We start from the raw sequence: 17,409 nt of genomic DNA, 5'->3' as shown, positions 1-17,409 counted from the left end.
TTTACCTCTGCCTGCCTGCCTCTTGTATCTCTCTGCTTTGCACGTACAATGCCCTATCCCCCCACGCGCGTATTTCCTGCGCATTGGCATGCGGATGTTCTTCCTCTCCCTTGACCTCATTACTCTTGTGCACCTCGTTCCCCGCATGTGTATATGGCTGTGTAGAAACCTACTTCCTTGTTCACCATGACGCACTACTCCCGCAAGCCGCAGGTATCGTCGAAGAGTGCCAAAGCGAAGGTTAGCGACCTCCGCTGCCACTACAAGAACACCTTCGAGACCGCGAATGTGATCAACGGCATGCCACTCCGCAAGGCTCAGCAGCTGTACCGCCAGGTGCTCGCCAAGACCCGTTGCATCCCGTTCAAGCGCTACAACGGCAAGATTGGCCGCACCGCTCAGGCGAAGGAGTGGGGTCAGACGAAGGGTCGATGGCCGCGCAAGTCCGTCGTGGCGATGATGTCGCTGCTCAAGAACGCCGAGGCCAACGCCATCGAGAAGGGTCTTGACCCCAACCAGATGGTCATCAAGCACGTACAGGTAGACCAGGCTGCCCGCATGCGCCGCCGCACGTTCCGTGCCCACGGCCGCATCACACCGTACATGTGCAGCCCCTGCCACGTGCAGCTTTTCATGTCGGAGAAGAAGGCGCGCGTGCCAGCCCCGAAGAGTGCCCCGAAGAAGTAAGAGCATCGTAGCGTACGGAGAGTGATTCTGGTAGAGCCCTCGGGAGGTGGCGATTTCACCATGCAGAGGTGAGCGGATGGAGAAGCGAGGTACGAACGTTGGCGTGAGCAGCTCCATGAGACCGAGAGAAATCTGAGCGATCGAGTAACTTGCTTCCCTGAGCGGCAGCAGGGGATATCCTCTCGCTCTTTTCTTCCTCTCGTGTCTCTCTCTTCAGTTTGCTTCTTCGTGGCGTGTGTCTGCGTTCGTAGCCTCTCCACCGCAATTACTATTGGGCTGGATGGTGCGTCAACTCCGACACTCAGGTGGCCACTTCCTGTCTTCAGTTCTTCCGACTTCCCCACACGTGCACTGAGCTCAGCGTTGAAGAGGTTTCTTTGCTTTTCTGTTTTTTTTTTTCTTTCGTACTTTCACGCATTGAAAAAGAGCAAAAACAAAACGTGTACGACAGAAAAGGCCTGAGCAAAGGACACTAGCGCAGCTGCATGACGCAGAAGCGAAGCTTATCCTTTCCCCATCTCCACCTCATTTGTCTCTGCCGAGTGCGTCCTTGTGCTCATGTGCGCGTGCGCATGTTGACGCCATTCCCCCCACTGCAGTTCACGGTGGGTCTCCGTCAAACATGGGAGGCTGCACCCCTGCAACTTCCTTGCGCTGCCAGCTATTGTGTCGACTCGCCTTCCTGCCTGAGTCTGGACCCCGTCCCTCTCCTGCACGAGCAAGACGAACGAACGGAGCGCAGACATGTGGGGAATGGGGCAACTCGAGAGAGGAAGGGGCAGCGACTCCCTTGGCACAACATGATAATCGTCTGTGCGTAGCGTTTTGCCACCTCTTCATAATTTCTCTTGAATCTTCATCCCATCCCAATTTCTGCGTCTAGCACGGAGTGCCACCCTTTGTGTTTTCTGGCACTGTTGTGCCTCGCCTTACACTCCAACACGACACCACCCCACGCTACGCTGTCCAGGCCAGCCTCTCAAACCGTCTCATTGGGGCTCGCTTGTTTTCTTGTTCATTTGCGCCCTTGCTGCTCCTTCTTCACTTCGGGCGGTGTACTCTACGTGGTGACGTCCTCCTTACAGAGTTCATCTGTGCTCCCGGATCACAGTCTCTTTTTTCGGATTCTTGGGTTGCTGCGAATTCAGTCATGAGGTCTACTGATTCGCCGCCAACGATCCATCCACCGGTGGTCGAGCGCTTGCGCATCGCTGTCCGTGAGCGACCGGCATCGGATGAGGAGACGCCGTTGACACAGGTGCAACTCCGCACCGATCAAGATAAGCTCATTGCCTTTGCCCCACATGCCGCGGATGGGCTCATGTACGACTTTGACTACTTTTACCCACAAAATGCGCGCCAGAATGACGTCTTTTGCACTATTGGACTCGAGATGATCGACTTGGTCATGGGCGGGCTCAGCGCCAACTGCATTGCCATGGGCTACGCGGAGACGGGCAAGACCCACACACTCTTTGGAAGCCCGAACGAGTCTGGGCTCATCCAAGACACTGTGCGGGAACTCTTCCGCCGACTGGAGGCGCAGCAGGACACGCATGAGTACAGCGTCGGCTTCTCGTACTGGGAGATGAACTGCAACGGCGTCCATGACAATCTTGCGATTGACGAGGCAGCGTTTGCAGACGGTAGCGCTGCAGCGAGCGGCACCGCACGCGACCACGCTGTCTATCGCGATGGCTTTGGCCGTCTGTACCTCTCGCATGTGGCAGAGATACCAGTGAAGGACTTTGGTGCCTTCGAGGCGCTGCTGAACCAAGGTAACGAGCGTCGTGTGAGGCGCGGCTACGCTCGACAGTTTCGCTGGCATGGGTTTGTGCAACTCTCTCTCATGACCCTTGACAGACACGCTGGTGAGCAGTGCGTGCTGCGTCGTGTGACGTTTGTGCATACAAAAGGCTCAGAAAGAGTCGGCGCCAACAGAGCACCAAAGCAGGTTCTGCGGGAGGGCAGCCAGGTGAATGTGAGTAGCACGTTGTTGAACGCGGCAGTTATTCACTCGCTCGAGTACCGCGCCAAGCGGGTTGGTCAGTGCCGCACCCAGGCACAGCTCCACCGCCTGATTCAACGAAGCGAGTCGTTTTTCATGGAGTGCCGCTACACACAACTGATGTCGCAACTCATGTGCGGACATGAGGCGTGCTTCGTCATAGGCTGCGTGGACCCTCTGTCGTACAGTGAAACAACCGAGACGCTAGAGAATCTGCAGCTGTATCGCAACCTGGTAGCGGCCTGCGTGCCAGTGTTGACGCCGTCGGAGCGCGGACGACTGCTGCAGCAACTGCGCGCCATGGAGACGGCGATGGGCAGGGAGGAGGTACTTCAGCTGATGCACCTCGGTACGTCTGGACGCCCCCGCACTGAGCAGGAGGAAGCTTTAATCTCCTTGCGCGGTCAGTTGGAGGTGTGGGGTGGAGGCAACGCAAGCGTGGAGCCGCAGAGCTGTACTTTGAAGGACACGCCTACGCCCTGTGGCGTCGATGCTGATGACCGTAGCACCCGCAAAATCGTCTTTCTGAACCCCGCCAAGACGGCCACCTACGAAGGACAGTGGAAGGGCGCAGTGTTTGACGGATTCGGCGAGCACATCCAGTCTAACTTCAAGTACCGCGGCGAGTTCCGCAGCGGCAAGCGTGAGGGACACGGTGCCCTTTTCCTGCGCGACGCCAAAGAGAGTCCGTATCGTCGCGTGTACGAGGGCGAGTGGCTTGGCGGGCGGCGCGATGGTCGTGGAACGCAGTGGGGCAGGGACGGGGAGGTCTATGAGGGCGACTTTGCCGCGGATGAGCGACATGGGCTGGGGAAGCTGTACCTCGCAAACGGGGACGTGATCAAGGGAAACTTCAGCCACAACAAGTGCGAGGGATGGGCAGTGCTACAGCAGAGAAACGGTGATTGGTTTGAGGGGTACTGGACGAGCGGCGAGCGCGAGGGCCCCGGTGTGTGGCACTACGTGAGCCGCCAGCGGTGCCTGCGCGGCGAGTGGCATCGCAACGTGGCGGTGCTAGGCACCATGGAAGATGACCCAGACAAGATCGACGATAGCACTGGCCCTTTCATTCCTCGCCTGGGGCTTCTGAACAGCGACGACATTCTTGCGCAGCAGCGAAAGCGACTTATGGAGAAGCGCCGCTTGGAGTTTGCGGCGGCTGGGAAGACGTGGGTCGACTACGCCGCGATGGACAAGAGGTGCACCGTCCCGACAGCTGCGGCAGCGACGCCGATGGCTACCAGCGAGCATGCCGCTACTGCTGACGCTCGGGCCATCTGTGGACTGGAAATTGAGTAGAAGGTGGAGGAGAGAGGGACGGGAAGGCGATCAAAACCGCCCAGCGACGCACCGCCGCCGCTGCTCCTTTCATTCCCCTGTAGTGCCCTCTCGTTGCTGTTCTGCTTGTGCGTTGTATATGTAAGAAAAGGAGGGAGGCGCGCTGGCACAGTGGAATGATGCAGGCAGCTCGGCTTCATGTACAGTAGGCGTGGTGTCAGACTTCTTATGCTTCGCCTTGGTGTTTTTCTGCACTACTGCTCTTTGTGTGCCTCTCGTATGTGCGAACCATCTTTGCTTCGTACAACACGAGAGTAGCATCTCATCTTTACAGGAAAAAAAAATACGTTGAGGGAGAGAAAGGGAGGGCGATGATGGTGCTTTTTGTCTGTGTACGGTGCCACCGTTCTTGTGAGAGCGCATCGGACCAGCCAATAGTCAGAGACGCAGCACACTATTGTCACAGTGTGCCGTGTACGTGGGTAAATGTGCAAAGTCACAGCACCGGCAGTAATGCAGCTTTCACCTTCTGAGCCGCGGAGGCAGCAAGTTGGAGGTCTTCCAACCGTCGCTGACAAACGAGATTTCTTTCTCGCGCGCAGGTGTGAGAGTACCAACACCTGCATTCAGCGTCGTACCACTCGTCGCGTGTGCGTGAATCTGTGTCTGCTCTCCATGGCCCTCGTCGTCCACACATCGTTTGCTCCGAGTTTTCTCCTCTTTGCTTACCCTCGTCACCTTCTGCTCCGTCACCCCTTATCCTTCGCCCATGTGTGTGTGTGTGTGTGCCGTTTGTTGCCTGTTTGCATGTCTCTGCGAATGCGCGTGCGCGTCGCTTTCCATTCAACCTAGCGTATCACAGTAGTGCACCAGCGCCCATATCATGGGAAGGACAAAGAATACGAACGCATGCTTCAGTGGCGCATCCTCTCTATTTTGCTGTGTCTCCTTCGCCCCCTCTGCAAACAATGGAGTCTCTGCCTCGACTGGCCTACGGACCGTCGCCACCGCCGACCGATGTCAAGGGACAATCACGAGGCCGCAGGATGGGCAAAAAGCAGCGCGTCGCTCCTCCGTCTGCCGCGCGTGCTGACGCTTCCCATGCCGTCACCACACCGCATCGTAAGAGAGAAGCGAGGCTGCTTGTGGAGGAGTACTGGCAGTCGGTCTGGCACTCCCACCATGACTCGCCGCTGTACCACACCTACTCGGATCGCTACGGTGGCGCCAAAGGAATTCCGTACGCTTCGCGGAAAGCGGTGCAGGGCGGCCGTGCCGCGGGGGGTCGTGGCACCGTTGGCTTCGACGCAGCAGGTTACTGCACGAGTGTACCAGACTGCTTGGCCGCAGCAGACACCGCCTTCAGTGATGGCCAACTGGCAGAGGCAAAGGCGCAGCTTCAGCTTGCTTTTACGGTGCTGCAGAATGACGCCGAGCCGCGCGGCTTGCTGACTGTGGAGTCTTTGACTCAGTTCCGCGGCGACTGTGCCGAGGACGCGCAGCGGTCGTTCTGGCTGGCGGAGGTACTCCGGCGGATGGGGACGTTGGAGCTCATTCACGGACGCTACGCAGAGGCGCGTGAGTTGTTCAGCGGCAGCATCGTCGCGAGCCCACTCCACTTAGACAGCTACCTTCTGCGTGCCTCCTGTTGTGAGGCGCTTCGGTGCTTCGCCGAGGCGTACGAGGACTACACTAAATACATGAAGATGAGGGGGCCCTCGATGGGGGTATTGGCCCACAGCGGCAAGTGCGCCGCCGAGGCGGGCCTCTGGGAAATGGCACGCGAGCAGCTGAGACGTCTGCTCGAGTTGTCGCAAGAGCTGCTTGCGCGTATAGCCGCCGTGCAGGAGCAGGCCCCAGATGGTGCGAGCATTCAAAGCACCCATCGGATGTCTTCCTCTCTGCCGCTCCTCACTAGCGCAACGTGGGCTGTCGGCTCCCTCACTCAGAACATGGGTGCCGGTGCTCCTTCGAGTCTCGAGCTGCTGCTCAGTGCATGTGCTTTTTACGTTACCCACGCATACTTTTACCTTGGCTACGTTGCCGAGGCCGAGGCGACGTCGGCGGCATCGGCGAAGCCTGCGGAGGCGGCCGCACTGCGTCGTCAGGCATCGTACCACTACAGCGTTGCGGTACGTAATGTAGACTACGTGCAGTCTTACGAAGACAGCGTGAGCAGGTCGATGGCGGCCGGCGACTACGCACTTGCTCGTCACTTGCTGCGGTATCTTCAGAGGATGAAGCCCGACTGCGCCGGATACTTCCTCGACGCTGCACGGGCGTGCCGCGCAGAGGGCGATGTTCAAGGCGAGCTTCGAGCGCTTTCTGCAGCATTGGATCGCCAGCAGACTAACACTGAGCGCCGCTCCACTCTCTTCGTGCGCGGTGCTGTACACGCTGATCAGCTGCACGACTGGTCGCGTGCTATCCGTGACTTCACACTGCTCCTCGCCATTCCATCGGTGCAGCAGCCGGCCGCGGAGACTGGTGGCGAGGCGGTCGTGGTGGACTGGTTCACACCGCTAGCACTAGTGCGACGCGCCGCAGCGTACCGCCATCGTCAAGAGGAAGGTGGTCGTGCTCGCTTGCTGCAGCGCGAGGATGAGGAGGCGGCCCTCGCTGACTATGCTGCGTTTCTTGACGCCCTCGCCAAGACGACCACGGCCACCGGGTGCGACACGGCGGGCGTGCCTGAGCTGTGCCAACCACAGCACGTTACCGCGGCTCTTCTAGTCCTTGCCAACGGGGCCTATCACCGCCATCAGTATTCCAGTGCGGTCCGCTATTTCTGTCGCGCCATAGCTCTTGGGTGGCATCCCGAGTCATCCACGCCTGTGCTTCTTCCAGCAACTGAGCGACTGGCGGATCAGCTGTACACGTCAATGGCACATCACGTTATGACTGTGTATCCGCCCGGCGATGACATGTTCCGTCTGCCGTATGAGGCACGTGAAGCTACGACCCTGTCCTTCAGTAGCTCCCTCACTGGGCTCACTGAGACCCGACGGGGCATGAAACTGAATGAGCGCGGCGGCGCTGGCGGCAGCCGTGTCCCCGGAGCCGAAGGCGAGCGCAGCGGGTTTACGTACCCCCCACTGATGTACCTCATGGTGGATCAGCGCTATCAGCAGCTGCGTGCGCTTGAGCCCACCGTCTTCGCCGCCATCGAGGACGAGTTTCTGGATGTGTGGGAGCCCTATCGTATGGAGGTGGAGCGACTCAAAGATGAGGTCCTCTCCACCCGCGCCTGTAGGCGTGGAAAGCGATGAGACTGTGGTAGTTATTGAGGTAGGTGTTACGGTGTGGGTGGTATTGTGGAGAGGAGCTGTTGGCTGGGGGAATTCTATGTGTCTCAATTCATGGTACCTAAGAAGCTCACATCCTCGCTCTACTTGTTTCACACCCCCTCCGCTCCGTCTCGCGCATGATGTACAGTACTAGGGGAGCTGCGGAGCTCGACGACCTTCTGTGTGTCGGTCAGAGCATTGAGCGATGCTGCTGCTCGTTTCACCCTTTCTTTGCCTCGTTTCCACGCCTGACAAGGCAGTGCCCCCTCTCCTTTTACTTTTTTTTTTTCCACGGTGGCACTCGTTAGCCCATGCATGCACCGTTCTCTCTGTAGCTCAAGGACACCCCGGGGCCATCATGCAGAAAAGCAGAAGCGATAGAGAAGAGTCGGCCTGCACTCAACCCACCAAACAAAATTTGCCGAAGAACAGAGACAAGGAAGTGCCAATGTGATTGTCTGTATGGGTTGTCTGCTACACACACACACACACAGAGGTATAAGGGCGGTGGTGGAGAAAAAAAGGGGGGGGGGGGGAAGATGCCCGTGTGCTCTTTCCAGCGCCGGCGCCGTTTGCCTTGCTGCAGCACCTCTGTGGACATAGACGTGGCCGTCTCCCTCCTCTTTCTCGCACTTCTAGGGGGCAGCTCAGCGCCCTCTTCCCTCCCTCACATTTCCATAGCCCCTACGGAGGGGGGGGGGAGGGGGAATGTGTGCCATAACTGGTCGGCTATCGGCCCTTCCTTCTCCCCCTACCTCTAGGTGCGCCCCTCGCAATAACGTTCTTACTCCCTCTTCACCTCTTCGACCTCTTCACTCTTTCTTGCCTTCACAAACATGCCCACACATGCCCATACACGAAGTTCACCTTTGTTTTTTACTTCCCTCCTCTTAGCTGTTAAGTCCTCTTTTCTCTTTGCCTGCACAAGAACCGATTCCTCGTCTTCTTCCGCAGACAATACGACACCCCAACCGCTCCCTGCCTGGCCTTCTCTCTACTCCCTCCTCGCATTTCCCCCGATCGGATTCCACACTTTTTCTACGTAGGAATCATGTACAAGGACCAGACCTCACCTCAGCAGCAGCAGCAGGAGCCCTCTTCTGTTGCTATTGCGATGGGCGGACATGGCGGCTATCAGCAGCCCATTCGCCAGTATGGCGCTGGCAACCGCGGCTTCAACGATGGCCAGGGCGGCTACGGTGGCGGCTTCAACCGCAACGGTGGCGGCGCCGGCTTCCGTGGTGGCTTCGGCGGCTTCGGCGGTGGCATGCGAGGCCCGCAACGTGAGTACGGCGGCAACAACCACTACCACCGCGAGGAGAAGTCCGAGGAGGAGATCTTCAAGGAGCACACGCCTGGTATCAACTTTGACCAGTACGAGGCGATTAAGGTGTCCATCGCTCCGAACGACGTGGAACCAGCGGAGTCGTTTGCCACAATGGGGCTCTCCCCGGCGCTGGCGGAGAACGTGAGCCGCTGCCGCTACCAGAAGCCCACCCCTGTGCAGAAGTACGGCATTCCATGTGTGCTGAAGGGCAGTGATCTGATGGCGTGCGCCCAGACTGGCTCCGGTAAGACTGCCGCCTACCTCATCCCAGCCATTAACTTCATGTTGGTGAACAATCTCAACCGTGCCAAGCCCACAAACAGCCAGTCCGCACCGTCTGCGCTGGTGCTGTCGCCGACGCGTGAGCTGTCCATTCAGATCTATGAGGAGGGCCGCAAGTTCACTTACCGCACCGGGATTCGCTGTGTTGTCGTCTACGGCGGCGCAGACCCACGCCATCAGATTCACGAGCTGACACGCGGCTGTGGTCTGCTGGTGGCGACGCCAGGCCGTCTGTCTGACATGTTTACCCGCGGCTACACGCGCTACTCCGACGTCCGCTTCCTCGTCCTCGATGAGGCGGATCGCATGCTTGATATGGGCTTTGAGCCGCAGATCCGCGCCATCGTCCAGGGCCCGGACAGCGATATGCCGCCGCCGGGTGAGCGCCAGACCCTGCTGTACTCGGCCACTTTCCCAAAGGAGATTCAGCAGATGGCCCGTGAGTTCCTATACCGCCACTACTTCCTGCAGGTTGGTCGTGTGGGCTCGACTACTGAGAACATTACCCAGGATGTGCGCTGGGTCGAAGACATGGACAAGCGTGGCTGCCTGTTGGAGGTGCTGAAGGAACACCAAGGTGAGCGTGTCCTCGTATTCGTAGAGAAGAAGCGCGACGCCGACTATCTGGAGCGCTACCTACGTCAGAGCCGCATCCCCTGTTCCTCCATCCACGGCGACCGCGTGCAGCGCGAGCGGGAGGAGGCCCTCGACATCTTCAAGAGTGGTGTGTGCCGTGTGCTGGTGGCGACCGACGTCGCCTCGCGTGGTCTTGATATCCCCAATGTCGCGGTGGTGGTGCAGTACGACCTGCCGAGCAACATCGATGACTACGTACACCGCATCGGCCGTACGGGTCGTGCTGGCAAGCGCGGTACGGCAATCTCCTTCTTCAACGAAAAGAACCGCAACGTTGTCGATGACCTGATCCCGCTCTTGCGCGAAACGAACCAAACAGTACTGCCCGAGGTGCAGGCGCTGGCCAAGAAGCCCAACGTGCAGAACCAGCCTCGCGGTCGCGGCCGCGGTGGCTTCCGCACTGGGGGCGGCTTTGGTGGTGGTTTCGGTGGGGGCTTCGGCGGTCGTGGCGGATACCGCGGCGGCGGTGGCGGCTTTGGCGGCGGTTTTGGCGGGGGCTACAATGGTGGCTACGCCAGCAACAACGGCGGCTACCGACCCCGCGGCGGCTACAGTGGCGGTGGTTACGGTGGAGGCTACGGCGGTGACCGCAACATGCGGTCTGACGTCTTTGGTCAGTAGGTGTAGTAGTAGGACTTCGTGTAACTCTGATGAGAGCGTAAGGGAGGAAATACGACGTTCGTAGGCGAGTAGTGCTACGCAGTCACCTTTGCTTGCATGGCACCGCTGCCTCTTCTTCTCTCTATTTCCTCCTGATTCTCGCCATACAACAAAGAGCCGCAGCAGTGGGCATGGTGTTTTTGCTTATTATACCCCCCCTCCTCCTCCTTCCCCCTCGTGAGGCACCCCCACTTCTCCCTCAGCGAAGCAAACACGAGGCGCTGACTTGAGAAAGAAACGATGGGATCAGAGGAAAGCGGAAAGGACGGGGCGGCAGGCGGGGAAGAAGCATACATGTCGGTGGTGTTGGTGGTGATGGCGGTGAAAATAAAGAAAATAGAGACTGAAAGGGAAAGAAACAATGAGGAGGCAACAAGCAGACACTTCAGTATATGAGCCAGATTAACGCAGTCATGCATCTCTTTTTTGGGTGCTCCGGAGGCCGCCCGCACGCTTCTCTCTTTCTCCTGTCTGTCACATGTGTGATGACGAGCATCAAACGGCTTGTGTGAGAGAGAGAGACAGCAGAGAGGAATGGATGACAGATTCAAGTCCGAAGCAAGGAAGGAGAGGTAAAAGAGGAGACAGAGATAGTTATACACGCACACGTGACGCGAAACGCGCCGAAGCACGAAATATGTACTATGGGTTGAGAGAGTTAACGCTCAGTGCGCAAGAGGGAGCATACTTTGTTGTGGTCGGGAAGAGCGGGTGAGTGGTGGGGCGTGGGGAATGTGAGAGTGAGGAAGTGCGGGGACGAAGGGGAAACACACGGAAGGTTTGTGTTGTTTTTTTTTGTCCTTCCTCGACTGACGCTCTTGCGTGGTTTCTTCTCCTTCCACCCCCCCCCCCCCCTCCACCCCCTTTTCTGTTAATGTTTGTTGACGTGAGTTACTCGATGCCCAGCACCATATTCGACTCGCTTGCCGCATCGTTCTGTTCTTTTTGATTTTTTTTCTCGGAGGAAGACGCGCCCGTACCTCACACAATGTCTCTACCTCCCTGTGCTTAAATGGTGTGATGGGTGTTGTAACAGCCCTCGCAAGAGGGTGAGAGACGTGCATTGCGAAAAGGAAAGAACGACTTACACACAGGGAACCTGCGGGAAACGGGAGGGGGGTATGCCGCCAAATGGGCGTCATGTACATCCGATCGAGCGGAGGGAGTAATGCAAAAAAAAAAAAGAAGCCAAAAAGAGAGACACCTCACACACGGAAAATATCCTCAAAAGACGAAGGCGAATTTATAAATTCATGCTGAAGCGAGTGGAGTCTCTCAGGAGTTTGAGTTACCTCTGTGATGCTGTAGTGGGTGTGTGTTTGCCTTGTGCACGTATGTGTGTGCGTGCGCGCGTGCGTCTCTATGTCTGTTGCTTCCTGACGGCGGGGCAGACCTCTGCATCACTTTCGAGCCAAATTCCGTGTTTCTCTTCGCGCTCTCCCCATCTCTTATTTTTGCCTTTTCCCATTCTTTCGTCACTACGCCCCTGCACGATTGCCTTGGGGATGCACGTGCGGATGTCTCTCTTTGGTTTTTTTTTTACTCTCTCTGTTCTCTTCTCTCGCTCTCACGTTTCTCTGTTTTTTTTTTTCTTTTTTTTTTTCGGATTTCTTTAACGTTCTCAAAGTGTGCTCCTCCATGCGGGCCCTTCTCTCACTGTTATATTTTCATCCCTCCCCCTTTCCGTCACGATTTTCGAGCAACGTCACACCCATGCCTATCCGGCATGCGTATGCTTGTCTGTGCACTATTCCTTTGTTGAGGCTCCCGAGCATCCCTTTTTCGCTTTCTCTCAGGTTCTCATTGTGTCTTCTCTCTCCATCTTTTTTTTTTTGGGTTTCCTTTATTGACCGGCCGTTACGTGGCTTCTCTGTCTGTGCGCGTTTGTGCCTTTGAAATGCTCATTTACAAACGCCCCCCTCCCCCTCTCTCTGCCTTCGTTTTGTCTGTTCTCGGGGGTTTGTGCCGCCATTGTGTCCTTTCGTATGTGCTCCCCTCCCCCCTTCCCCAGTAAAACGATCCGAACCCAACGGTTGTCCGACCCGTCTTTGAGGTTTCTTTGTTTTTTTTTTTTTTCGCTTTCGTGAGTTTCTCTTGCGTTCTCTCCGTCACTCTTCCGTCTGTTACCTACACTGTTTCTTTTCTTCTCGTAAGCAGAAGATGACAGAGGCGATGTGAAAAGTAGGACTGATGAAAGTGGGCGAGCAGAAATAAGGAAACACCCAGGTACACATACGCACATGCATATTAAGCGTGATGCCGAGGCTGCAGTCTCGTTTCTTTTCTTGTTGTTTTGTGTCCTCTGCGTTCTTTTTTTTTTCTCTTTGCCATCGATCCTATTCACAAACACTTCACATCCGTGTGTGCAGGGCAGAAAAAGAAGGGCACAGTCACAAGGGTGTTGATGTGGGAGATGGGTGGTGGTGGTGGTGGTGAAGTACTTGAAAATCAGAGAAAACGAAGAACAGGGCTAATGAGGTAGGTAAGGGGAAAGATCAAAAGCGAAAGGAATGCAAATGAAGAGGGCACAGCATTGTCTTACTGTACCAAGAGGAAATCCCTCTAATTTGTATGCCAACGCGCGATCACATACACACGCGCGAAGGCTCTTGGGTATCTTTTTTTCCTTCATACTCCTCTCTTTCTTCATGTGCTCTTTTTTTTTCGCTTGCATTCCTCCACCGCCTGCCTTACCCTTTTCTTTTTTCCTTTACGACTGCCTTTTTCTTTTTTTTTTTCTTTTTTTTTTTTTGGCTTGCGCCTCCCTTTATGTATACGTGCTTGTCTCGCTTATTCTGGCTCTCTCCAGATCTCTTTTCATACTGGCTTCTCGCTAGCGTCTTCACAAAGAAGAAACCGAAACTAACCGCAAAGACGAAAAAGGAAGTGGCGTCATGCAGGCAAGTCATATATGGGCGCGTGTTCAGGCACTCACACACATGCCCGCTCCCACACATCCCAGGAGAGCCTGGAGAGCCCACTTCCACGGAAAAGGATAAAAAACAGAGGACAAGATAAAAGTGATGTATACATAATGAGGCACACGAGGAGAGAAATCCTCCTGTGTTTCTTTTCTTTTTGTCTCGTTGTTTCCCCTTTAAGTTGCTGGATGGACTTCTCTTCTCACCCCCTTCCCTCTTCACCTTTTTTTTTTGTGGGTTTTTGTTTGGTGCGCTCTCTGATTTTCTTTCTCAATTTTTGTTTTCCCCTTCTCCTTCCCTTTATTTTCGCTTTACTGTTCCTTTTTCCTTCTATTGGTGCGTGCGCGTGTGGAAGCCGGCACCCCAGCGTATTCTTGTGTCACTCGCTTGAGCTATGTTCGACCCCATCTTTCCTTTGCTCTCCTCCTCTCATTACTTTCGTTGCCACCACCACCTCTTTATTATTATTTTGGAGTGAAGAGGCATGTGTCATCGCTTCAGTTTCACTCTCATTTTCCTTGTTTCTGTATTGTTAACCGGTATTGAGCGAGGCCATTTTCCATTTCTTGTCTTTTCTCTATGATCTCTTTTCGCTTGATTCCTTTGCCACGGTCTTTAGCTGTTTTCTGTTTGTTTGTTTCTTCCTTTGCTTTTTGTGCTCCCCTGTCTGTTTGCGTGTGTACGTGTGTACGCGTGTTTGTGTGTGTGTGGAGCATGCGTGTGCGTATTACTGTCATCTATTCCTCTGTTTCTGCTTTTCCCCCTTCCCCTTCCCCTTTCCCGTAGCTTCATCTCCCTCCCTCGCTCCCTCTTTCTCTCCGTCTGAGTAATTTACTGAGTACACACTGCGCGTCTTCTCTTATGGCCTGCTGCATGTGCTTTTCTGTCTGTCTAAGCGACGGTAAGAGCTTCGTTACTCACTGCCCATGCTGTTTCGTCATTTGAAATCAAAAGACAGACTCGCTTGCACCCTCACACACACACACACACTCTCTCTCCGCGTGTATATCGCGTTTTCTTTTGCTATCGCACAGCTTAGTCGACTTCTTTCAAGTCTCTTTGCTTGGCTTGAACGCCCTTGTCCGCTAGCTTCTCCATCTCTATGTCTTTGGTACTGTTGTACATTGGGTGACCCCGTCGTGCGCGTTGCACCGCCATCGCTGATAGCACGCGTGGGTTGTAGAGTGGCGCACCCTCACTGCGATACCGACAATGGGCGCTCCCACTATGGGGGTGGCTGCGGCTCACGCAATGTGAGTCAAGCCGGGGTGGAAGTGGGCCTTAGAGGTTGTGTGGCGTGTGTTTGTTTGTGCGATTTTTTCCCTTTGCTTCGCGCTCAGCTCTGTGTGTGTTTCTCTACTTCTCAACGCGTCGTACCTCACTGTTTGCTCAGTGCTTCTGTTTCTTACGACTGTACGGCAGACACAAACGAAGAAGAGCGGAGTATTCAACTGTGCGCGCACTCACACCCACACCCACACACGCAATCACTCTGCGTGATACTCAGGACGGGTCTACAAGGAGAGCGTTTTTTTTTTTGCTTTTCTCTTCTTCAAGAGAGGGCCACGTTGGTCTGGGCAGAAAAAAGGGGGGTTGAAAGGCACATCTCTTCCGTTCTCGCTCTTTATATGTTTTAGTGCTTGTCGAGCTACGAGCCAACATACACATCCTTTGAAGAGAAGGAAATGGGGGCCACAACGACCATAAACACGCATGCAGTGCACACAAGCGCAGGGTTTTTTTGTTCTTCTTTTCTCAGAGTATATAGCATCGCAGGAAAACTGATCGGATCGATGCGGGACCACGCGCACTGCCCTGGCTACTGTTTTTCTCCTTCCGTAGCTCGTTGCTGACTCCGCTCTTCGTCGTCTTGGCACATGCGTGTTTGTGTGTTTGTTTGCCGCAATCGTCAGTGTGGACACGACAACTACACACGCCTGTAAATCCACACAGGTGCATATTCACACGCGCCCTACGCAGCCCGAGAGGGATACCCACGACACTGCATACTCCAGTTTTTCTTTTTTTTTTTGTGTGTATAACACACACCTATATATATATCTCTCTCTCTCTATATATACACGTTTGGAGATGAGCTCATTCTCGAACACCGACCGGACACTCTTTCTCGCGTAGACAATGCGACGCAAACGCACACTATGAGGCCTCTTTTTTTCCCTTTTCCCTCCCTGCATCTTCGTTTCTCTTCTCTTGACATACACGCTGCTCTGTTGAAGGGCAGCAGTGATACAAGAGGAGCAGGAAAGAGGCCGAGTGGTAATGTGACCGGGTCCGATGCACGCCAGAAAGCAAGTAAACACCGGAAGGAATGCGCCCACGAGTAAAAGAAAAGGTGAAAAAAGAAAACGAGAAGTTGCCAAAACACACATGCGCAAGCACGTGCCCGGACACGCTCTGTCTGTTTTTTTTTTCCGTTGTTGTTTTCTCACCAACCGCCGCCCATTTGAGTGATAGCCACTACGAGCTCCAGGCCGCACGCTCTTACCCAAACCTTTTTTGCTCTTCGCTGCGGTGAAACACTACCAGCTGCTGTGGTCCGAACAACACACACACACACACACGTACAACGATAGACGCAGTCACCCCACAGTATAGCGCTTCTTCCACATCGCTTTTGGGGGGTGTAGGGACCTCACCGCTCTTCTTCGTTTCGTTGATGGGCGACCGCGGAGAGGAAAAGGACAAGTGGCCCTTGCGTATCTTTTTCGTAGACTGTGTGCCTTTGTAGCTGTAGCTGTGCATCCTCGGATGTTTGTGTGTGAGTGTGTGCGCGCCCGCCCCTCCCTCGAGGTATCCGAAGTCTGAGTGGTGCCACCGGTTTCTCTATTGCATTCACTGCGCGCTTGTTGGCCGTGCTCTCTACGCATAAACCCCCCCACACACACGTTTTGCTTTGTGCTCTTTCACTGGGCCAGTAAAAAAGAAGGATAAACCTTCAATGAAGTCAGAAACAACGGACTTGAGCGGTTCATAAGCTATATATATATATATATATATATATCAACGGCTTCTGATGAAAGCGTAGGCAGACAAGGAAAAACGATCGGTCATGATGCTTGTGCTCCTCTCCCCTTTAACCCTCCTTTTTCTTCCCTCCCCCCTCCCATTGCTTCCTCTTTACCTTCATTTGTTTTTTTTTTTATCTCTTTCATCCCCCTTTTTGCCGGTGAAAAGGACACGGAAAGAAGCAAAAAACTGGATAGGGAGAGAACAAAAGGATGCCCACGGAAAGAAAAAAATGGAGCAGCACTCTGCACACTTATGTATGCACTTGCCCAACATAAGCTGAGTGGTCGTGCTCAATCGATACGGCGAACGCCCATCGATGCGCAGGGGTGCTTCTTTTTCTTTGGAGCTTTCATGTTTGTGTGAGTCTCTGTTTTTTTTTTTGTCGTTGTCGGTGTGCTTGTTTTGTTTGCAGGCGTATTACTCGTCTCCTTCACTTCGCTTTCCTTCTCTCCTTCCCTGTCGCGTACGAGAGTACCTTTCCGCAGTTTTGTTTCTCTAGCACAGGGGGCTCACACAGACAACCCAGATTGTAGCTCTTCGAAGGTCTTTAGTCGTCTCCTCGAAAACTGGCTTCTTTTCACTTGTGTGTTTGCCTCTTCGATTTCTCTCGCTCGGTCTCAATTTACGTCTTTTTCTTTTTTCGTTCGCCCGTCTTCGTCTCTCTTTTGTAGCGGCGGATTTTTTTCTTTTTTTTCTGGCTTGTGGGGAGGAGGATGAGGAGGGGGCGGGGTGTGTGTCTGCTTGTGCTCGTGTGCGTTTGACGCCGTGGTGCCGACGTTTTTATTTATTGTTTGTTTGTTCGTTGATGTTTATTTTGTTGCTCCGTCTACTCCGTCTTCTCGACCTTCTCGTCAGCGCACGCACGTTTTCTTTTCGTTGTATCCGCGTTTGTTTGTGACACTGGATCACACGGAAGAAGAATAGCGCGTAGATGATTGAGCAAGAAGAGAGTGAGCACGAAATAATATATAAACCACCTCGAATGCTCTCCGCGCATGCTGTGCTACCGCCACGCCTCCGCTATGCGTCCTCTATCCCCCTTGAATAGTGAAGACACACGCAGAGGCACACGTGCACAGAGCAAAAAAGAAAAACGCGAATAAGGTAAGGCGCGCATATGCCCGTCGTTTCATCGGAGCTATCAGCGCGTTGACCCCGTTCATACTGAGAGGAGCAGAAGGCGGGAGGGAGGGAGGGGGGAGATGGTTGTGTTGCCTGCACTCAGGCCAATCTCCTAGCATTTGCCCCCCTCTTTGTTTCGCTCTTGTGATCAATGCTTGCCTACTGTACGCT

At 54.8% G+C, this 17,409-nt stretch overlaps 4 protein-coding genes across 4 annotated transcripts; all 4 read left to right on the top strand.

The window, feature by feature from the left end:
• Positions 1 to 186: 186 nt before the first annotated feature.
• On the top strand, positions 187 to 687 carry LBRM_32_0500 (putative 60S ribosomal protein L17; the record flags this gene model as incomplete). Its single annotated transcript, XM_001567358.1, has 1 exon — positions 187 to 687. The coding sequence occupies one exon, from the start codon at positions 187 to 189 to the stop codon at positions 685 to 687; it is 501 nt and encodes a 166-aa protein (XP_001567408.1).
• Positions 688 to 1,837: 1,150 nt separating this feature from the next.
• LBRM_32_0490 (conserved hypothetical protein) lies at positions 1,838 to 3,994 on the top strand (the record flags this gene model as incomplete). The annotated part of the gene is made up of 1 exon (XM_001567357.1): positions 1,838 to 3,994. The coding sequence occupies one exon, from the start codon at positions 1,838 to 1,840 to the stop codon at positions 3,992 to 3,994; it is 2,157 nt and encodes a 718-aa protein (XP_001567407.1).
• Positions 3,995 to 4,941: 947 nt separating this feature from the next.
• LBRM_32_0480 (conserved hypothetical protein) lies at positions 4,942 to 7,242 on the top strand (the record flags this gene model as incomplete). The annotated part of the gene is made up of 1 exon (XM_001567356.1): positions 4,942 to 7,242. The coding sequence occupies one exon, from the start codon at positions 4,942 to 4,944 to the stop codon at positions 7,240 to 7,242; it is 2,301 nt and encodes a 766-aa protein (XP_001567406.1).
• Positions 7,243 to 8,311: 1,069 nt separating this feature from the next.
• On the top strand, positions 8,312 to 10,126 carry LBRM_32_0470 (putative ATP-dependent RNA helicase; the record flags this gene model as incomplete). The annotated part of the gene is made up of 1 exon (XM_001567355.1): positions 8,312 to 10,126. The coding sequence occupies one exon, from the start codon at positions 8,312 to 8,314 to the stop codon at positions 10,124 to 10,126; it is 1,815 nt and encodes a 604-aa protein (XP_001567405.1).
• Positions 10,127 to 17,409: the final 7,283 nt, after the last annotated feature.

The sequence above is a fragment of the Leishmania braziliensis genome, chromosome 32 (genome assembly GCF_000002845.2).
Source record: "Leishmania braziliensis MHOM/BR/75/M2904 complete genome, chromosome 32".
Classification (NCBI taxonomy): domain Eukaryota; phylum Euglenozoa; class Kinetoplastea; order Trypanosomatida; family Trypanosomatidae; genus Leishmania; species Leishmania braziliensis.
This window is presented reverse-complemented; position numbering and strand designations above follow the sequence as displayed.